The sequence below is a fragment of the Colletotrichum phormii genome, assembly GCF_030913505.1.
Source record: "Colletotrichum phormii strain CBS 102054 chromosome Unknown BDP81scaffold_15, whole genome shotgun sequence".
Taxonomy (NCBI): Eukaryota; Fungi; Ascomycota; class Sordariomycetes; order Glomerellales; family Glomerellaceae; genus Colletotrichum; species Colletotrichum phormii.
The window spans coordinates 663,297-684,438 of NW_026851457.1; the positions used below are offsets into that span (position 1 = coordinate 663,297).

The following is a 21,142-nucleotide window of genomic DNA, read 5'->3' on the forward strand; positions in this document are numbered from 1 at the left end:
TCAGAGGACCCCACCTCCACTGCCGTCATCACTGCCTTAGGCAGGGACGAATTCTACGGTCTCGACCCCCAGTTGCCCCTTACCTGGCCGGTATCAGCGCCGCGTGGAGTCTGTAGGCAATTCATAATATTAATCACAGGCCCACGACATTCAAGGTCAGGTTGTCAACTCTGCGATCTTGCGCTGCTCCCCCCTTTCCACGACTACACCTCTCGCCACAACGAAATAAGAGTCGACCTTCGAAGCGTCGCTTCATTTTCCCTCTAGCATCTCCCGCCGCCAATCTCCCACAAAACCAGCAAAGGCCACCATGTCTAGAAGACCGCCCCCGAATCCAGCCGCCGAAAGAGCGGCCCAAAACCAGCAGACCATCAAGAGCCTCTTGAAATTGGAGTGCAACAAAGTATGCTCCGATTGCAAAAAGAACAAGCGTAAGTCTTAGGCTATTCAATTCTGATTCAATCTGGAACTCCCGCTGACTGTGTCATGTTTACAGACCCGCGATGGGCCAGTTGGAACCTAGGTGTCTTTATCTGCATTCGGTGTTCAGGCATTCACCGTGGCATGGGTACGCACATTAGCAGAGTCAAGTCTGTCGATCTCGATTCCTGGACCGATGAGCAACTCCGAAGCATCCTCAGCTGGGGCAATGCCCGCGCGAACAAATATTGGGAGGCCAAGCTGGCGCCAGGCCACGTCCCCTCCGAATCCAAGATTGAGAACTTTATCCGCACCAAGTACGAGCTCAAGAGATGGACAATGGACGGCCCCATTCCCGACCCCGCTAGCCTTGACGTCGACGGCGACGACGATGTGCCCTTGAGCCTGGTCAAGGAGAAGCAGAACGTTGAGCGCAGAGAATCGGTCCGCAAGAGTTCGGTCGGAAAGTCCGCCGCGCCCCCCAGAAACGTCGCTGCCCCGCAGCCGCAAATCGATCTTATCGGCGGCGATGATCCCATCCCCAGAGCAAGCACCGCCGGCCCGCAGCCCGGCAAGGTACCCCCGAAATCCGATCCCGCTCCTCCCAAGGCCACGAGCACCAAGGATTCCCTCTTGGGCTTGGACTTCTTTGGCGAGCCCGCTGCTCCTCCTCGGCCCGCCAGCACCAGCAACACCGGCGGAATGGGAGGACCCTCCAGACCAGACCTCAAGCAATCCATTCTGTCCCTGTACGCCTCCGCCCCGCGACCGCAACCCCAGCAGCAGCAACAAGCGCCCCAGGCCCAAGGCGGCGCATTCGGCGGTATGCCCTCGCCTACCTTTGGTCACCAGCAGCAGCAATCCTTTGGCGGGCAGCAAGGCTTTGGCGGCATGAACGGCGCCTTCAGCAGCCTCAGCTTCTCCAACAACACCACCAGCCCCAAGCCTGCCGCAGCAGACCCGTTCGCGAGCCTGTCAAGCCCAGTGAGCAGCACGAGGTCACCACCACCTGCCTCATCATCAAGCGCCTTTGGCGGTCTCAGCGGCGGAAGCTTCTTCGACTCCAAGCCCGCGGCGGTAACCCCCCCCGCTGCGCACCAGAAGCAGCCGTCCAACAGCGGCTTCGGCGGATTTGGCTGGTCCAGCTCCCCGGCACCGGCCGCGACCCAGCCTAAACCCGCTCAGCCAACGTCTTCCATGGGCGACCTGTTCGACCTATCCGCTCCCTCCCAACCCGCCGCCGCCCCTATCAAACCCTCTCCCGCTCCCGCCTCCAGCTCCGTATTCAACCTCTCCCAACCCAAGGCACCGTCTCCCGCTCCCACCCCGGCCGCCACCAGCACAATCGGCTCAGGAAACTGGTCTGGCTCCGACGTCTGGGGCTCCAACGCGTGGAGCACGCCCGAGACGACCACGGCTGCGCCCAAGCCCGCGGAAGCGCCCAAGCCCTCTCTCGGAGGCGATTTTGGCGGATGGGGCTCCTCCTCTGGAGGTTTGTCTTCCAATTCATTCGCCAACACACCGATCGTTCCCGGAGCGTCTGGTGGCTTCAGTGCTGCGCCCAAGGTTGCGGCGGATGAGGAGTTTGGCGGATGGACGAGCAGCACTGAGCCCGCCGCTGGCTCCGGTTCAGCTAAGCCTATTGGTGGCGGCAGCGAGGACCTCTTCTCCAACGTTTGGCAGTAAATGCGGCAAACTGCGAGTACATGAAAGGTGGCATAGGTTCCAAGGGGTAGAACGGGGTTTAGCAATCCACCTCAGGACCTATCTTCTACGTTTGGCACATAGACCCACAATGAAAACGTGACGACATGCTCGGATGCAGGTGGGGGGGGAGAGAGAGAGAGAGAATGAGTCTCATGGCATTTGTAATTCAATTGCAAAAGCGTCGTAGATGAAGAATTTACCAGAAACCTTGAAGCAAAAGAAGAAACCCAAAAATTTCATAACGTAAAAACAAATGTGCGCGCGCCTTGCTTAGTTTGCTGCTAGTGTTGATACAATCAGTCAGTCGCCGCCGTGCTGCCCCCCAAACTCCGATTCCATGCGCAGGGTATTTGAACATCCACGCCCATCATATATCGAATACTCCCGTAAGGTTTGTTTCCCTTCATGTCTGATGCCCAGACCCGATTTCGGGTTGAACCTCCCCCTTTACTCCGTTATTTAAATACGAGAAAAACTCAGTACTCCCTTTTGCGGCCGATGTGTTTTGCCCTTCTTGTCGTCGATTCTCCCCGGTCTCTCGTGTAGTATTGAGTTCTCCGCCTGCTTTTCGTGAAATGTAGCCATTTCTTATTCCGTCTTCTTAGAGGAACAGCTTGGCGATGTAATAAAGGACGATGAAGATGCCAATGATGATGCCCGACAGCTTGAGAATGGCGACCTTGTTTCCAGAGGCGGCCATGCGGGTTAACCGGCCGGCGGAGCCCTTGAGCTGGCTCGACATGGATGAGAACGTCTCGGACTAGATGGAGCCATAATCGTCAGTGAAACCATCTTGAGGAAAGACTGAAGATTCGATGAACAGAATATGGGTAGAATGGTAGGGGGTCAGAGTTGCACAGAGTGCTGGTTCTGTCGTCAAATAGCAGGTCTTGAGGCTGCCTCCGAAACACGGACCAATGTTTCTCATCATATAATACCAAGGGATTTTGCCAACGGAATATCGAAAAAGGGGGTTTCGGGAAAGGAAGGTGAAGCGAAAGAGAAAATGACGAGGAAACATACTGTGCTGTCAATGACTTCGTGAGCGCGCGCATTGTCGTAGATGTCGACGGTCACACCTCTGAGGGCGGAGACCTTTGCCGAGAGCTCATCGAGACGGGCGTTGTTTTGGCGTTCGCGCTCGTAGGCTTCTGACATTTTCGCAGGATTTTTGGTTTCTTCAGGGGAATAGGGGTGATGAATTTTCTTCGATGGGACTTGGTGAGAACCGGCGGGAGCGAAGCAAATCCCAGGGTGCGGAAAGTGTGGATTGTTTCCTGAAGTAGTTTCTCGCCGCTGAGGCTTATGTCGAGTTGCGGCGCGTGCGAGATCGTCGGTCTCTGTAGATGGTGTGTGGTTGCAGTCGTTGAGAAGTGACTATGCCACGGTCCAACGCTGCACTGTTCCTCCTCGGTATGATGGGGGTTCTTCTGAGCAATGACAGCTTCGTTTGAGTAGAAGAAACGTCGGATGTGGTGCGCAGTAGTTTGTGGGTTGGAGTTCGTGGTTCGTGAGGTTTGATGATGAAGTTGCGGAAATGGCAGATTCTGGCGGCGAACCCAATGACGATGGAGGTTTCGGGGGGCCGGTGCGTCTTTCCTCACAAAGGCGAGGCTGGAACAGCGCGGATGGAACTGGAGCCGGGCGGGCCAGTCCTAACCCAGCCCCGTCCCGGCCAGTGCTTTCCTTCCTTGCCAAAGAAAATAAAAAGTGACATTGTCAGCAGGTGGTCACTGCGCGGCCGAGGCGTCGCTGCTGCCCACTGGGCCACTGCCCACTGGTGGGCTCGCGGCCGCGCTGCTCGGAACGCCATCCTTGCCGGTGGGGGGTTGCGCGTCAGTGGCCTGCGCCACACTGGCGCCGAACCCGAACAGACAGAAGTACCCCGCGAATTACCTCACTCCGTCCAGGTCACGCCTCTGTTGCGCCTCATCAGAGCCCAGCTTACACCAAGCTCCCCCCGGTCCTTGGTCCGTGATTTCTCGAATTTTTGCTCCGGCTATCCCAGCCCGGAGATAATGAAGGGGCATGTCACCTGGCCCTCGAGAAAAGTATTAATGATTTGAAAGCTCCCGCCAGCTGAGATGACGCGCTCGAATGGATATTGACGAGTTACTGCGCTTCGTTTGTTTGATGAACCTGCGTCGTCCGATACGAGAGTTCGGCTGAAAAGCCATGAAAGCTTAAAAAGAAGCAAGAAGCAGCAAGGAAAAAACAGTTGATGCCCATTCTCCTCCTTCCTGGTACGCTTTTCATCCGCCAAGCCCAACGGGAGTAATAAGATTAATAAGACGTGCCTAAGGAAACGCCTAAGGAAACCACCAGCAGGAGAAAAGCAAAGTAGACCAAAGCTCCCGGCACATATCAACCGACGAGGGAAAGAAGAGGCGCAGGCCTCTCGGCGGCTCTCATCCTCACCTATCGCGGCACAACCCCACTAAATCGTTAATTACGTGGAGGTGTGGGTGCACGCAGCTGCGGCGGGAACCGTGGGCGACGAAGGATCCCCAAGAAACCGTATCCGTACCTACCTGACCTACCTAATCACAATCCTAGGCACACGCTTTCACCTTTTCGTGTCTCTCTTTCTTCTTTCCCTCTCTTCACCTCCAATCCTCGACACCTTTTTCTCCCCTTCCTCCTCCCCGACCGACCCTCGAGGAAACAAAGTCCGACTGAATCGTATTTCCTCTCTCTCGACCCCTCGATACACCGTCAGTATGGGCCTCCACAACCCGCTCCCGTCGTCTATGGCGTGTAAGTCCACCATATTTTTTTTGGCTGGTGCCGGTGATCCCGCTGCAGCGCCGCACCCGTCATCCTGTTCAGTCGCAACAGATGAGCTGACCAGACCACAACAGCGGAATGCAAAAAGTGCGGCAAGATTCTGACGTCGTTTATCGACCCTCGTCAAGCCTTCAGTCCCGACAAGATCATTCCTCCCTCCGTCCTGGCCAACGCGAAGGTGAGCAATATTTCCCACCCCGCGATCAGCCATCCCCCCGCCTGCCTTGGCGCATTCAATGCCCAGAGGCCTCCCACCGCTCACGACAACACCCCCCCAAGCCGAGACGATACTGACAGATGTTGCGTGTAATTAGGGTCTCGCGATTCTCACCGTCCTCAAGGCCGGTTTCCTCGGTTCCGGTCGCTTTGGTAGCGGTCTCGTCGTCTCGCGACTTCCCGATGGATCATGGAGTGCGCCAAGCGCCATCGGTACGGCAGGTGCGGGATTTGGTGGACAGATTGGTTTTGAGTTGACCGACTTCGTCTTCATTCTCAACGATGCGAGCGCGGTCAAGACTTTTGCGCAGGCTGGTTCGCTTACGCTCGGTGGAAACGTCTCAATCGCCGCTGGTCCCGTGGGCCGCAACGCCGAGGCCGCGGGTGCCGCTTCGCTGAAGAGTGTTGCCGGTATTTTCTCCTACTCCAAGACCAAGGGTCTTTTCGCCGGTGTCTCGCTGGAGGGATCCGTTATTATCGAGCGCCGCGACGCCAACGAGAAGCTTTACGGCACCCGCTACACCGCTGCCCAGATCTTGACTGGCAGCGTCCGTTCCCCGCCCCAGGCCGCGCCCCTGATGAACATCCTCAACTCCCGCGCCTTCAATGCCGGCCGCACCGGTCAGGCCAACGATACCATGTACAACGACGTTCCCGTTTACGACCAGGGCCAGGGCCAGGACGATTGGAATGGCAACAACAGCCGAGAGTTTGGAAGCAACAACCGCAGCAGTGTTTTCGGTGGCGGAGATAGTGGCGCCAGCGAGTTTGGTGGACCCAAGAGATCCAGCACATGGCAGGACGATGTCTACGACAGACCTGCTGGAGGTGGTTTTGGTGGAGTTTCGCGTTCCAACACGGGAGTCTCACGCTCCAACACATTCGCCTCAAGAGGCAACGACGACTACGTCTACAGAGACAACCCATCGCCCAACTTCGGCCTCAATGACCAGAAGACGGGTCCTCCCGGTAGACCAGCTGCTCCGAAGCCGAACTTCACTGGCAAGGCGGCCATGCTCAAGAAGAACGAGGCCGTTGCGCTCTTCACATTTGATGCCGACCAACCCGGTGACCTGGGATTCAAGAAGGGCGATGTTATCACAGTGCTGAAGAAGACTGAGAGTGAGACCGATTGGTGGTATGTGAAAGGGTCTTTCTCCGTTTTGCAGGCTCAAAGCTGACATTCACAACAGGACCGGCATGATTGGAACGAGGCACGGCATCTTCCCCAGCAACTACGTGAAGATGCGTGAGTAAGCTTATCCGACGGCTTGAACGCAAACCCAGTGCAAAGTTGAATACCCAAATGCTTGCAGTTTGAAGCATGACCAAATCAGATTGCATACCTAATGCAGATACAAAGGGGATGGTGAAGGGAAACAGACATCACCACAAGGTCCTATTGCTTATTCATGATACTCCGGATGGCCCTTTTCCATCCTGTTTTTCCCAACGACGTCTTTAATGATAACGACCAAACCTCGTTTTAACAAGTCCTGGCGTTTGGATCCAAGGAGGCGTGGGAAGATATTTCTTCTTGTTGAATTGTCTCACAGCATAAACGCCCATCATAGGCTTTGGGAAAACGAAAAGAACAATTCCGTCTTATGACATATCTCATGGCACTTTGCACAGGTACTCTGATGTGACAAATCCATGGCATGATGAAAGTGATGGTGGCACAGACGTGGTCAATGGCAATAACCACATGCGGACCGGATCGGCTTTGGATGTATGATTCCGGGGAGCCTACCCCGTCATGTAGTCGTGGAATGAGCCGAGGCAGTTCCAAACACATCAAAACGGCACAGATCAACAGGTGGGTATCAGAGCCATGATGTCAGGAAGGATCGACGCTTGCCGCTTGCCGACGGATAAGAAGCAGGGGCAACTTGTTTCAGTGGTCCTTGGGACGATCCGGGGAAAGCTTGTCGATGCGGGTTGAAACGTTGTTTCTGAGAGTTGGCTTTTTGCTGAGTCAGGAGTTGTCTAGTAAAGCGACTTCACTTCTTCACAGGACCAGCGAACTTTGAATGGCCAAGCACCTCAGTTGATTATAAGTTAGCCTATATAATGTGAAACGGTCGTCAGCTTTTGTCTCGGGTTAGATTCTTAGTAAAAAGGACTCGAATGACATGGCTTCAATCATCAAGTGTCCTCTCGAGGGCCGTTGCCGCAGGCCTCTGGTAGATCCGACAGGAAAAGACACGTTGAATGAATAGCAATTGTCAAATGTTTCGGCGGAGGAGAACAGCTTTCTCTCGCGGATAGGAATTCAGGATGTTGATCGCCCAACCAACATGGTCGGCGAGCTTCAAGGCTCACTACCAGCCATCACGGTCCCCTTAATTCGTCAACGCCGAAGTCTGTGCGGTGCTTCGCACAGCCGTCGTGATGCATTTCGGGGTCTACTTTTCTGTGAGGCTATCGCGGAGTTGAGATCGATGCTCTAAATCTTTGGACCCAGGTCATTTTACTTCGCGTTCTGTCTGTCATAGTCAGTCTCGGGAAGAGGCTGTCAATCTTTTGAGCGCTACTTTACCAGCTTTTGAATCGTTAACTATGGCAAAGCAGTCATCATTCAGTTTATCAAACATTGAGAAACGATGGGCCGCTCATTTCTACACATTCTCATCAAAGGCTACTGCTTCTCTATCTCGTGCTCGGTTCTCTTCCTTCTCGTCTAGGTGAGTATCTCTATTGTCACAGCCCGGACGTCATGGCCACTCCGTTCTATGACGGACGGAGTCTTACAGACATGGAGAATCGAATTGAAATAGATGCCGAACTGCAGAAAGCAACGGCATGGTCGATATGGATTGCCAGTGATCTTTCGCGATTTCATAGCCTGACAGGCACGGTACCTGATTTCCTTCTACTAACAGCTAGAATATCTACCTCGTGGTTTGGATATGGGAATAAGCGGGTTGTTTGTGGGATGTATTAGTTGGATTCTGGCACCAACTTATTGGTCTCAACAAATGCAGAGCCATGCCCATAGCTTGGATAGGCCACGAGGTCTGGATGGAACTCCCAAGATAGGTAGTTACAGCTGAATGATATGATGAATCGACAGTGATGATTTGTGCTCTGCTAATAATTCGAAATCAACCGAAACATGCTCCAAGCCCTCATTATCCGATACAATTTGTCTACTTTATGCATCCTTGTGTCACCTTCGCCCCTATCTAGCTCCACGAATCAACGGGGTAAACGAATGTCTGAATCGAAGATTGAAGATCAACGCTATACTCCAAAGTCAAAGAAAACTCCCAAACCGAAAAGCCTAGTCTATTCAGAAACATAATGAAAGGTTCAATCTAGCTGATGGGGTGCCCATAAAACCGATCCGGTTTCGGTCACCTTATGGTACCAGTTCTGTGTGTTTCGACACCATTTCCAAAACTCGTGAGAAGGATCCGCGTGAAATTCTCGTTCAACTGGTCCAATATCCCTTTGAGGCTTCGTCGTGATAGAGTCTTTGGGTCCCTCCACATCTTCGGTCAAGGTCCGCTGCAGTACCAGCAGACTCTCTCTATCACATCCCGGTTGCTCTTTAGTCGCTGCACTGAAATTCGTTGTGGCCTGCGTTTGGGACGAGGAAGAGCTGTTGGAGATCGAGCTGCGGCTGCAAGACTCCGAAACTGAGGTACTCCCAGGTGAGGAATTGGGCGAACCAATACATGACGGTAGCTGTGTGGTCTCATGGTCCATTCGTTCTGTAGTGGCCGTCTTAAATGCTTTGGGTAGGATCTTCCTCTTGATTTGGGGTACATCTACTTCTCGTCAACTCCATGTAGCTGAGGCGATCAAGGAATAATACGTACAAGTGTATAGATATGATGGCTCGTGAATATGGATTTCAGACTCGAGGGCGAGGCGTGGACTGCCCTGGTATTTGAAGGAATCTGTCGTTGGAAAGAGGGACAGATCCTATGGATGTGGGAACGATGTTGATGTTCATCGAAGTCGCAACCTTTTGCCAATGCCTTGAAATATTTATAGTAGTTGGCTTTCTGACTCAACCAGCGTGCCAGTCTCCAACCTAACTTCGCGGCACAGTACGTCCACAAGTCAGAAAGAACGAGGCTGCCTCGGAAACGCCCAAGAGTGAAGATATGTCGCATTCATTAGAACACCTCAATTGCACTTGATTCCGCATCGCCTCCTACCGAATCGTCACCAGGTTCTAGTTCCTCTGTGATACCTGATGCCTTCTAACTCGAAGCAGATGTTTAGCAGTATGGTACTTTAGCCTTGATATTTGATTGGCCCTAAGCCCACGGACAACCTGATTAGTGCCACATGATGCCAGTCGCTGCTTCTACATTATCGCGAAGTATAGGAGCAAATCAACGTTGCTATTCTCATTTTGAATGAGTACTCCTGATGATCAAATTGGGGTCGGAAAAGCGGCCACCTGAGAAGTGCGAGCGCCTCGAAAGCGCTAAGGATGGCCATCTGTACTAAGTAAGACACCCAGGCTCAGCCGGTTCGGTGAGGAATACGAGACCGTTTTGTAATTACAATTCTGGTCGCGTCCTGCAGAACAATGCATATGCAAGGACCTTAGGTATATCTCCGGCTCCTGGGAAGAATATTCCCTGGTCAGCTCGATATTCTACTGTGTTTTGGAATTTTGGATGGTACGATGCGCCGCCAATATTATTGACATTCCGGCGGTGGTGCCCAATCCCCGAACGTTGGTTCCGAAATGCGGAGGAGAAGCTTTACTTATCACACAGTCTTCTGCTCCTCATTTGAAGCGAGTTGAGTCTTTAGCTTGGTCGCCTGCTCTCTATTCCCGGTTCCCTGATGAGGGGCCCAATAGCAGTCTTCATTGTCACCGAACGCCTCACACTGAGGTAGTGTTTTCAGGCGACGAAGAGGCGGAGCAGTGCGCCGACGAAAGTGGCATTTCTGTTGCCTTCATGCAAAGCTGCCACAAAAGAATATTGGCGGTCAAGTCAAACTGCTTGAACTTCGCCACTAGTGATCGTGTTGTCCTGCACACTTGCCAGAACATAAGTCGACAGCACATCCACAATTCCAATTTCAAAACCATCGCAATAACTAGTCATATCCTTGCGCTACACCGCATCGCCCGACCTCAACAACTTTGACCGACCTTATCCTTGTTTTCTTCTATAACAACATTCGTAAGACCGCCACCACTAGGTACCTCAAGCTTTCGTTCATCAGAGAGCCTTACGTCCAAGGATTTTTTTACAACGACGATAACGACAAGGACTCACGGCAACTTACTATCCACTAAGACGCAACATAAAGATCTACTTCGACATACGTGAGAGTCTCGACTTCAGCATAGACGCGCAGAGATCCCCTCCTTATATCCCACCTAGCAAGTAAAGGATCTTGGAGATTTAGGGCAGTGCCAGCCACTGCCTGTCATAATACAACTTAATTCGGTATGCCTTCTATAACAGGCGCGAATGGACCATCGAAGACGCCAAAACCTGCATCGAGCCAAAACTCAATACATGAAGATGACGAGAATCGACTGGATCTGGAGTATTCGAATTCAGATCTCAACATCCCCTACATATTCGAAGCCATAGATGATCAAGGCATTTCTCATTTGCGAAGAGCGGTGCACATAGTTGGCATGACGCGTTCAATAGTCACTCGCAACTTCGTCGAAGATCTGGGCTATCGAACTTTCCCTCTTACACCAACACTCCATCTACAGTCACGAGATGCAGACGAGTTTGTCCCTCTTAAAGTCCGCGGGACTTTGCTCGGAGCCTCATTCCTAGACCTTAGCATCGGGGTATCAAGCGAGATGCATCGACCAGAAAGCCCCGACATATATATCTACGAGGCAACTCAGAAGCGAATCGGGCAAATACAAACGCTTTATGCGGCTCCCATAGAGGATCTGTGTAGGGCCACACCAGACCAGGAAAGGCCCGTGGATCTAGCCACGCCATCTTTTACACGGGCTCATGGGAAAGTCGAATTGGAGCATCGGCTGTCGTCAGCCACTTTGAGCAACAATAACCAGGATGATGGACCCTGTATGGAATTCAGAGAGGTGGGACTGGTCAAAAGTGGTATACCAGACTCTACGGATTCTCACAGCGGTACTGGGAATGCTCCGGTCTTCACATCTCGAGGTTTACCCCAGTCTTCAATACCAACATCGATAGAGTCAGAGGAGGCATCACGCTGTTCTGCTGAAGGGCGAGTTGATCATTCAGTCAAAACGACAACACCTGAAGGGCTCATCGATTGCAACCTTCTCTCGCGAAACTACATGCCCAAAGCTCGTCGTAAATAAATCATGGCTCCGGAAATCTCATGATGCTTCTTAAATGAGTTGGCAGGCTTTCGGATCATCAGAGAGTTTAACGGCGTGTTGGCTCAATTTCTCTCAGCTTTGAGAGGCATAAGCGAAATCTATCATATATGCATCATCGAACACATTGACTTTAGAATGACTGGTGGACAGCGATTATCTCTCATCACTTTCCTTTGTTTCTCTCCGACGAGCAGCACAATTCAGCATGACGCTTCGAGGTGCTGTCTTGTATTTTGGTTGGCGCTGCTTTGGGGTTTTCTTATTAGTTTGTTATAAAGCTAGAAAGCAGCTTTCCCCCTCAAGAGCTGAGAGGTCATAAGTCTTTCATAGGGTCAAGGAGGACCCCGGTCAACAGAACAGCGATTTAGAATAGGAGCGAATTGCTTCTTCAACTCAATTAAATAACTAAAAGTTTTGCTATCCCTGAACCTCTGATATGCTAGCAGTGCTTTGTTTTTTATTGAGTCATCCGAAGCCGTGCAATCCTCTTCACGAAATTTTGAAACTTTCAATCGCGCCTTCGCAGGCAACTTGAGCCCGACTCGAGAGCACATATGTACTGAATAATATGATAATCTGGCGCAAACCATAAATGTTGCAGTCTAATCTCCATTGCTAGGCTTTGGAGGAGACCATGAGGATCTACATTCAGTACAGTTGCCAGCCAACAGTATCATGTGCGAGCCTTTGATTGAATATAACCTCTACACACAGCGATTGCGTTCCAAACGGTTCTATATGTCAAGTTAAAGTCGTAGATCTTGGTGCCTTCATTTGCCATGCGCTTGAGGTCAAGAACATTTCAGTCCCCGTTTTACACCTCACGATAGCAATCGGTCACCAGCTTAACCCCGTCAAACTCTTGATAGTCGAGGGAAGATTCAAGTCTCAACATGGCGCGAAAATCAATTCAATTCCTTCGGACACCATATTCTCTTCCCTGTCTTCGGGTCATCGTGATACCATAGTTCCTTGTCCTGGCTCCATGTCCAGAATTGATGTGACGGGTCCGTTTTGAAATCCTGGAAAGACTGGCTTTCATTCTCATCAAACTGAGGTTCCGATTTCTCGCTCGTGCTTCTGAAAAGACTCCCACCAGGCGATCGAGACCTGCTAGATTGTGACTTTGATTCAAGATTTATGCCTGCTAGATTGTCGATGAAAGTCCAACCGTCCTCATCACTTCCATTCGTAACTATCAGGTCTCGAGATAACAGGTCTTGGTGATCACGACTCTTGGTTCTGACGCTAGTCCCGGACGACTTTCGGTTCCCCGGAACCTCAATCTTCGGGCCTGTGATGTAGGCTTTCGTGCTAGGGGGGTATGCTATGAAGAAGGGACACTCAATGCTGGAGGGGCAAGTATCATGAGTGCCCCCAGATAGTACATCGCTCTCACTAAGATGTGGGATTCCAGTGAGAGTTGAACACGAGTGCTCCAAGGCCTCTGAGTGTTCTTCGGGTGAATGAAACGACGCATTGCTGTGTTCTCTGCGACTTTGTGTGGAGATTGTCGTATCTTGCTCAGAAGGAGTCTCGGACCGATGCCGCACTGTGTTATGCTGGTAATACCTGCCTGTTGACGATGAGATGTTGGCCCACGACTTATTCCGATGGAGGACTTACCTGACAGCATGACATGACAGTTCGAGTTGTGGATCTCGGGCTTTGAATGCGTTTATGGTTGCCGGAGCACAAGCGGAGCTTTACAACGGCTATGAAATTACTTGGAACCAGCTCGAGTAGGTGTTCGAAAGAGACAGAAATGGGTTCTTCAATGGAGAGCAATCGCTACAACGAAACAATAACTGATGAAGCTTACATACTTAAAGAGCAAGGGCAGTCTCAACTTTGAGAGCCCTTAGATCACACTTTCCTGGCTAATTCAATTGACCTATCAATCCTGCATGTTCGGTATGTGACGGAGCAATGAGCCTGCCGAGTACTACAAGGCCCAACCAAGGATTTGCAACCAAGTAACCACCGCAACTTGTGAGACAACAGCCCCGAACTTGTTTCCATGGTCAACGGGCTCTCGTCTGACGTGGCTTACAAGGATTTGATTGAGAATTGGAATTTCCATTTCGAAAGCAAAAGAGGGGTTGGGCTGCATTCTTATGCAACCTCTACCCAATCGCATTTGCGGGTCTGTATCTGTTGTCATTTTGGGGAGCAGTCTATTGACAGCCTGCTTCTTGATACACCCAGAAGGGGGTATGGCAGACGGGTCCGAAGACTGGCAGCATCGGCAAGTGGTAGTCGAGAGACGATGCCCAGGTGAGACCGTGGAAAGCTGGGAGCGATTACGAGAGACAAGAGGAATCAAGGGAGCTCGAGTGCTGGTTCAGCATGACGATCATGACTATCGCTCTTGCGGAGAACTACCTTGATATTGTATGAATAACCCACGCTAGATTTTGTACGGTGTCAGAAGCCATTGGATAGCGGGCAAAACCACTCCTACTTGCACGGTAGCAGATGAGAACATGTTCAGATCCAAGGTAAACTTCCCCTGGGGGTTCAGCGGTAATGGATGCTCGGTCTTGGAATTCCAACTCCCCATCTCGTTGCCTCGTCTTTGCCCTCTTATCCACCCGGGCTCCCTTCCATGCGCTTAGATGCATGGGAATGGTAGCCCATTTCAATGCAGCTGCAGATCTTCTCACAAATACGCCTCGTCGTTTTAGAAAAACTCGGGGGAGCCTCGTCCAAGGAGGCCCATGGAATTGACAATGGTACCTCACTACATCAGTGAAATACTCGTTGATGTGCTTTGGAATTGAAAATTCCCTTCAACAAGTACCGAAGCTGCAGGCACCGCAGTACTCACTCGCTAACGTTGGAGGACCCCTTGCGCACCTACTTCAGTCTCTTTAAGACTTGGTAGCTGAGAGACTGAGTCGGGTGCCGGTACGGATATCTTATCATTTATTCGACCTTCCCTCCTATGAGGGCCTCCGGTTGGGAGCCTACTCAGAACTTGTCACCAAAATTCCCATTGTTACTCTCTCGCCAGTTTTTGAGTGCTCGTCTTGTTTCCTTCCTATACCCCGTTCATATACACCCTCCTTCGGGAGTCTGGAGTCTGGTTCATCTTGCTCCTTCTGTCTTGTCTGTCTCCGAGAACCAAATAATGCCTCCCACCGTCGACCCACACATTCTCAAAGCTGAAAACCCCACTTTGAGGCAACACAGAGAAGGCTGGTTTCGATCGAAAAACCTCGAGACGAACTTGTGACAATGCACGGGAACTTCATGAATGATGGGAGTTATGAAAGAGCCAAACGAAGACGTCCGTTGATACAGACCGCATCAAACACCGACAAAAATGACACCGCGTTGTTCCTTCTCAGACAAGAAGTGATTGGAACGAGCATCAGGTCACAAAACAACGGGGGACCTCTTGGTGGGCATCACAAGACCGCACTGGGCCAGATTTCCCGCCAACTTCCGTCTGCACGCCCCTCGTCTGCTACGCCAGGCCGTCAAAAGGCTCCGACACATCGAACTACTCGAACGACACCTTCGACTTCAGCTTCTGCAACTAGCAGGAGGAACAGAGGGAAACCTGGAGGTGTATCCAAAGCACGAGCGGCCCCGAGGCTGAGCTCTTCCGACCCCCCGCTGGGAATAACAACATCCCGCAACCTGGAGTACCGTAACTATGGAAATCAAGATACGGATCTTATCGCATCAAGTCAAATACAGAGATTCGAATCTTATAATAATAGCAGAAACCGAGGGGGCTTCTCTACGCGGAAAGGAACCGCCTCTGTACCCTCTCTCTCCGGGACCAGCTTTCTTACATATCATGGCCTCTCTCAGACACCGCTGACACAACTACACCAGGGGCTACTGTCCCTGGGAATTCGTCAAGAAGGATGCGATACTCCTTTCACCTTCCTCAATACCGTTTTTGACTCATCCTGTTCCGGTTCTATCATCACTCAATCCGCGGCCGACAAGCTCGGTGTGTTCATTATGCCAAAGCCTCCTTCCGGCTTTGAGAAGATAGTTACCCCCCACGGCTACTTCGATCCCGAGAATTTCGCGACAGTAGCTGCCCTGGTGTACTGGTCGCAAAAGATCTTTTGCGGCGTATGGAACATCGCAGTGGTACCGAACGATTTCAAGAGACCAGCAGGGGCAGAACTCATCGTGGGTGCTAAGATGATTGAACTTATGAAGAAGGCAGGGGTAGACGGTGACCTATGTGATACCATTGATCTCCATCGACAAAGGCTTTCCTTACATCCTTGGAGTTTCTCGGATTCGCACCCTAGCGAGCTCCCTATTGACAGAGGTAAGATTTATACCGATACGAGAGAAGAACTATGGCTAATAACGTAGTGGATACATCAGCAACGTTGCTTCACGTTCCTCGAGAAACTAGAGACCCCGGATTTCTGTACCCCGGGTCCTATCCTCCGGGCCATCCCTCGGCAAGCAGTATTCGTAGCGGTGTTCCATCCTGCACTTCTACCGAAATGGCGCCGAAGACGTTGACTTCGACGACTTCTTTTGCGATGACTCCCAGTCAACTCCCAAAACAGAATGTGCCAGAGCCAGAACCCTTCCCAGTGGACGATCAATCAAGCTTCAACACTAGCGTCAAAGGAAAGGATAGATTGGTGTTCCAGAACCCCTTGGAAGGCAACCAGCCATTCTCGTCTCATTGCGAATACTCTACCGACATCATCCAAGCACCTATTGGTCATCAGTCTATTTATCGAGACGGCAGTAGTACACTCAGGGCGGCGGATTTTAGTCTTCAGCCGGACCTTCAGAGCAGTCGCGGAAACTTCTCTGGGCCGGAGGCGGCGAAAACCTCTTCCAACCTCGTCCCTCAGATGGAGTCCAACTACGCTGCAGCCGCGTTGGACCTTTTTGCCGGTCAGCCATGGGCGGGGGACTGGGATGATGGTCAGCAACTTGAATGACGGGCAGCTGCTGGATTGCAGTCGGCATGTTACCGGAGACTACGAAATGGTTCTGGATGTTTGCTACACCAAAACGAATTTGCTTCGTTGAACAGAACCTTTCACGCACGACAAACCCATGACTCGCACTAACTGGTGCGAACGTTCCGACAAATGGCCTAGAGGCACTGTTCTACGTCCTCGGCTATTTGGAGGTATTCATAGCTCGACTCTGCCTTTGGCAATGGTTCGAGCAAGTTGGATCTGTTAATCCAGTGGGAGACTTCCTGCTCACGGTAGCAAGATCTCTCCAGGAGCTGGGCCGAGACACTCCGTCTCAGGGTGGCAACTGAAAAATTTCCTTGTGTACTACATTTCTCGTTAAGGATCTATTCAACATATTTCCAGGGAGTGGTATGACTCACTACGAATCTTGTGGCAGTTTATAGCAAAGGGTCCTGGTTTGTTTCTTGTGTCTGGGAATGATGACTTCCCTATCTCTTACTATATATGTACGGTATTTGACGGAAGGGTGGCAATACATGAGGGAAACTTGCTTCATTCGTTTCAGGCACCAATAGCTCCACCATAATCATTATGTTAACTTATCGACTAAGCGTATCACGACCAATAGTTTGACCGTCGTTGTTTTAAGGTTTCTGTCACGTACGCTAAGCGATTGCCGAAAGATTCCGTGCCCCTCCGTGGCCAGCCGCCAAATCATTCATCGCCCCCATCCGCAATTCTAGAGAGTCATACTTGACATGCCTTAGTGGGAAAGAGAGGCTGTACTGATCACATGTGATGGAAAAAGAGAGGCCTGTTTCTTTGATGTTTCAATGGCAAGAGTCCTACGTACGTAGGAAATGAACAGAGAGAATGTGATGACAGAGCGAGCGCAGCACATCGGGCGAGGAAGGTGAGAGAGACGGACTGCCATCGGCTCATAGGTTTGGCGGGCTTTCGACTGCTCAAGTGAGGTCGCAAGCCTCCCTCCCGAATCTGACTTCTTGCCCGTCAGGCACTTTCACCCTCCAACTACAAGTCTGCGTCTACGAGATCACCCGTCAAATACTCTTCTGGCCTGACGATAGTAGGCTCTAAACCATTGTAGGCAGTGGGATGGATGGCTCTGGAAGGCCTGGACTTGCCGCCCGTAGAGGTCTTTTCCAAGTACAGCTGAAACCAGACGATCTTTGTACTGCCCCAGATGAAGCATGCATCCTGTATTGATTCGCAGCACTATCAGAACGTTCAAGAACGATTCCAGAAGATTAGAATGTATCTCAGAGAGGGGCTACCTCTAGACCTCTGGCGCCGATTTTGCAGTACTTCGTCTTCCCTGCCCGAGGGAGACCGCGGTCTTGCTTTTGATCAATTGGCCCAAGGCTAGAAGCTGTTGACTATGAGGTAGCCAGAGAGGTGAGCGATATTCTGGGCCATGATGGTCCAGACGGGTTGTAAAAAGCATATTGCTGCGCTCAAGACGGTAAGGTAGCTCGAAAATTTCAAACCCATAGCCCCCCCTACTAATGAAAGAGAATTCGTTCCTGTTTTCGCAATTCTTGCCCTAGTCGACGTTCATCATCTCTTCCCAGACCTCCATCTCATACACAAGAGGATACGCAAAGGCAACAGCAGGTTCAACGAAACGCATGAGTGCTCTTTCCTTACACCACGATCACCGTAGCCAATAAGTTATTCTTCTCGTCTCAAACTCGATACTCCTCGCCTTCGCAACCGCAGCAATGTCGACAATCAACCGTCTACCAGTAGACATCCACCTCGCCATCATGGAAAGATTGAAACCCGAACATATCCAGCCATGGATTCGAGCAAGTCCCGACGCACTCAGATGCTTTTCCTCCTTCAGCTTCAGGATTCTAAAGAAATATATCCGGGCGATAGGCCTGATTTCCGATCTCCAAACTAAGGTCTCCGACTACGAGTTGCAGAGCGTCGAGATCCACGACACGTCCGACCCTTCGGCCGGCCCCAAATTTGGCGTCACATCCGAGACCACTAGCCTCGGTTGGCCAACGACCCAGAACACCACACTGGCTCTACTGAGGCTCCTTGTAGAAGCCCGCGCTCATAGACCCAAGGTCGATCGTCTTCACTCCAGCCTCTGGTGGGACGCAACACTTGACCAACAATTGTGGGAAGATGAATGCAGACTTAACTCGATGTTTGTCGATTTGTTCAAAAGGAGCCCAGAGAATCGCACCACAGAAATGTTCATGGCGATGTTTGAGGATTTCATCCCGACATAGACTGGATTCGACCGCGAGAACATCGGCACGGTGGACTGATCAGGGTGGAAGGGGTTTATAGATCGGGATGACTAGTATATATCTGCACAGAGAGATGCTCAATATCACAATGAGGTTCTTCAAGCAACACAGTTAGTCGTACCCTGACCCAGATAGGGTATTTTGGGGTTTCTTGAAATTTCCTAAGGTTTCCTGCTAGACCTGACTTGCATACCTCCTTGCTACTTCCAATGGTTAGACCCTGTGAAGCAGAAAGCGGTGTATTTCCTGCTAGACCTGACTCTCTTGTTCCTATGCCACTTCCCTGTTTAGACCTTGTAGAAGCAGAAAGCAGTGTAAAAGCTCGCCGCCTCCAACTCCTCTGGTGAAACAAGGAGACGTCCGCCACCACGTTCCCGAACCCCCATTCTCTCGCTCAAAGGACCCAAGGTCTCGTCATCTTTCTCCGCTTCCCAAATCTCCATGAAAGTCTTGTGGTACTGCAACTCGAGGTTGTAGTCTTCAGCAAGAGCTCTGAGGACTTCCCACGGCACAACGTACTCGGGGACCTCTTCGACAGCTTCATCGAGGAAGAAGTTGTACTTCCAACCGAATGCCGGGCGGAAGACGCCGTCAGCAGGTGTCTTGCCTGGGAATCGGACCCGGTAGATGGAATTGCCCCATTCCGCCGACTGGTCTGCCTCACCATCTTCCAATTCGCCCTCCTCTGCTTCTTGCGGCGGTTCTTCTGCAGCCTTCTTCTTCTTCTCTTCCTGCTGCTCGTTGAACTTCCGAACGTGATCACCAAGGACGTCAGAGTTGGGAATGCATCCGATCAAGCGACCTCCCTTCTTCAATGAGCCTGCTACGTTGCGCAGCATGGTCCGAGCCTTCTGCTCCGTCTCGAAGGCATAGTGCATGCAGAACATCATGCTCACGACATCGAATCCTCGTCGGCTGAGGGGGCTGGTGTCGAATCCGACCTGTCTGATGATCTCGATGTCCTCAATGTTTTCGCCGTAGCAGTCCTTGACCTGGAAGCGTGCTTCGAAAAGACGAGGGGGTGGTCGTCTGTATCCTCCTCTACCGCCTCTGCCACCGCCTCCGCGGCTGCCCATCTGACGGTAACGCTCTCGAGCCTGGTCAATGCTGATATCTGCAGGGTCGAGACCGACGTAGAGCTCTACTGATTGAGGTGCTTGCTGCCATTTGCCGAGGTCACCTCCCTTTCCGCAACCAACGTCGAGCACGAGGAGCTCCTTTGCGCCCGGCTCACGAGAGCCCGGGGTGTAGTCTTCGTCTGGCGAGAACTTCTGAATGATGCAACTCTTGATCCAATTGTTGAAGGCGCGCAGGCCCTTGATCTTACTATCGGTTCGTCTCCAGTCCCTACCACGCTCTGGTACACTGTTGTAATGTTGCGTGACAACATCATTGTTGGCACCGCCCGAGCGCTGACGCTCAGCAGCAGCGTGGGCCGCAGCTTCCAATTCCTTCTCTCTGTCGAGTGCTCTCTGGCGGATGGCCTCTCTTTCGGACTCAGAGATGCGGGCTCGGGCACCCGGTCGCTTCTGCTTGCGAGGCTGTTCGGAGGGCGAGACGGCTCGGCGCTTAGCGGGCTGAAGCTCCTTCGCATTGTAGGGCTGTGGAAGTTCATCGGTTCCGTCCTCGCGCTTGTTGCCTCTTCGCGAGGAATTGCCGTTTCTCGAGGGCGACTGTGATCTTTTGCGTTTCTTCGCGTCGTATGAATGAGACTGTCGCTCGTACAAATCGTCGTCGTCGTAACCCGCCATTGTCTCGAGTCAGACGTGAGAATTCTTTGAAAGGGCAAATATCCTCGTCTCCCGCGGAGGTTGCAGTGTGATTTGGTTGTTTTCGACCTTGTATGTGCAGGTACGGATGTGAGAAAGTTGTTATGTATTGTTGGAGTGGAACAAAAGCTGCTGAGCGTCGCAAGTAGGTGCGGATAGGTAGGCACGTAGGTAGGGGGAGGATACTGGGGTACCTGCTGGGAGAGAAGGTAAAACCCACTTAGAGGTGTATTACACGGAAGGTGTGGCTTTAGAGAGCAGCGCTCTTTCCCACCCTGGATCCGACATAATCATCTTCATGTTAAGTAAGGCAATTTAGACTGTATTCCTCTCGCTTCAATCTATGTATGCTTGTAAAGAAGTCATTTACTGACTCCGGGCTTTTTTAAAACGCAATTCGGCCTCTCGAGTAAGTAGGTAGGCGCAGTGTGGGTTGTCTCGTGCTTTGCAGGCAGGTCCGGTACGTGTCGCACTGCAGCCTTGCTGACTTGACTAAGCTCACCCCCGGCATCAGACCAATCACATCAGAGTTTGGACAGACGCTTGCGGGTTGCAGGGGGCCACTGGGGGCTTTCCTGAGCTCCCAGCTCCAAACACCACCATACAACGACATCACTCTTGCTCACCCAGTAACACATCCCGCAGCCTCAACCTCTTTGATTTCTCCCCTCCTTAGCAACCGACAACGACCCTTTCCAGACGCCTTCT

At 51.7% G+C, this 21,142-nt stretch overlaps 7 protein-coding genes across 7 annotated transcripts; 4 read left to right on the plus strand and 3 right to left on the minus strand.

Annotated features, from left to right (window-relative positions):
• Window positions 1–310: 310 nt before the first annotated feature.
• On the plus strand, window positions 311–2,106 carry BDP81DRAFT_451599 (uncharacterized protein; the record flags this gene model as incomplete). The annotated part of the gene is made up of 2 exons (XM_060592642.1): window positions 311–431; window positions 497–2,106. The coding sequence occupies 2 exons, from the start codon at window positions 311–313 to the stop codon at window positions 2,104–2,106; spliced, it is 1,731 nt and encodes a 576-aa protein (XP_060442984.1).
• A 622-nt stretch (window positions 2,107–2,728) lies between these two features.
• BDP81DRAFT_396357 (uncharacterized protein) lies at window positions 2,729–3,285 on the minus strand (the record flags this gene model as incomplete). The annotated part of the gene is made up of 2 exons (XM_060588177.1): window positions 2,729–2,887; window positions 3,151–3,285. The coding sequence occupies 2 exons, from the start codon at window positions 3,283–3,285 to the stop codon at window positions 2,729–2,731; spliced, it is 294 nt and encodes a 97-aa protein (XP_060442985.1).
• A 1,562-nt stretch (window positions 3,286–4,847) lies between these two features.
• Window positions 4,848–6,387, plus strand: BDP81DRAFT_324945 (SH3 domain-containing protein; the record flags this gene model as incomplete). Its single annotated transcript, XM_060584934.1, has 4 exons — window positions 4,848–4,884; window positions 4,989–5,092; window positions 5,229–6,268; window positions 6,324–6,387. The coding sequence occupies 4 exons, from the start codon at window positions 4,848–4,850 to the stop codon at window positions 6,385–6,387; spliced, it is 1,245 nt and encodes a 414-aa protein (XP_060442986.1).
• A 1,713-nt stretch (window positions 6,388–8,100) lies between these two features.
• On the minus strand, window positions 8,101–9,240 carry BDP81DRAFT_432710 (uncharacterized protein; the record flags this gene model as incomplete). Its single annotated transcript, XM_060590807.1, has 2 exons — window positions 8,958–9,240; window positions 8,101–8,906 (listed from the first exon to the last, which is right to left on the minus strand). A coding segment is annotated over exon 2 (394 nt), but the record flags the coding sequence as incomplete, so codon positions are not given.
• Window positions 9,241–15,625: 6,385 nt separating this feature from the next.
• Window positions 15,626–16,906, plus strand: BDP81DRAFT_432713 (uncharacterized protein). The gene is made up of 3 exons (XM_060590808.1): window positions 15,626–16,364; window positions 16,426–16,740; window positions 16,797–16,906. The coding sequence occupies exons 1-2, from the start codon at window positions 15,787–15,789 to the stop codon at window positions 16,481–16,483; spliced, it is 636 nt and encodes a 211-aa protein (XP_060442988.1). The 5' UTR covers window positions 15,626–15,786; the 3' UTR covers window positions 16,484–16,740; window positions 16,797–16,906.
• Window positions 16,907–18,119: 1,213 nt separating this feature from the next.
• Window positions 18,120–18,644, plus strand: BDP81DRAFT_396360 (uncharacterized protein; the record flags this gene model as incomplete). Its single annotated transcript, XM_060588178.1, has 1 exon — window positions 18,120–18,644. The coding sequence occupies one exon, from the start codon at window positions 18,120–18,122 to the stop codon at window positions 18,642–18,644; it is 525 nt and encodes a 174-aa protein (XP_060442989.1).
• Window positions 18,645–18,686: 42 nt separating this feature from the next.
• On the minus strand, window positions 18,687–20,736 carry BDP81DRAFT_432714 (mRNA capping enzyme-domain-containing protein). The gene has a single exon (XM_060590809.1). It carries the CDS (start codon window positions 20,414–20,416, stop codon window positions 18,953–18,955), a length of 1,464 nt encoding a protein of 487 aa, XP_060442990.1. The 5' UTR covers window positions 20,417–20,736; the 3' UTR covers window positions 18,687–18,952.
• Between the last annotated feature and the right edge of the window lie 406 nt (window positions 20,737–21,142).

Excerpts from the sequence above, each read along its gene's own strand:
- BDP81DRAFT_432713 (XM_060590808.1), top strand. The coding sequence starts at position 15,787 with ATGGCTAATAACGTAGTGGATACATCAGCAACGTTGCTTCACGTTCCT. Across the intron at positions 16,365-16,425 it reads GGTCAGCCATGGGCGGGGGA|CGGAGACTACGAAATGGTTC; the intron begins CTGGGATGATGG and ends TCGGCATGTTAC.
- BDP81DRAFT_432714 (XM_060590809.1), bottom strand. The coding sequence starts at position 20,416 with ATGGCGGGTTACGACGACGACGATTTGTACGAGCGACAGTCTCATTCA.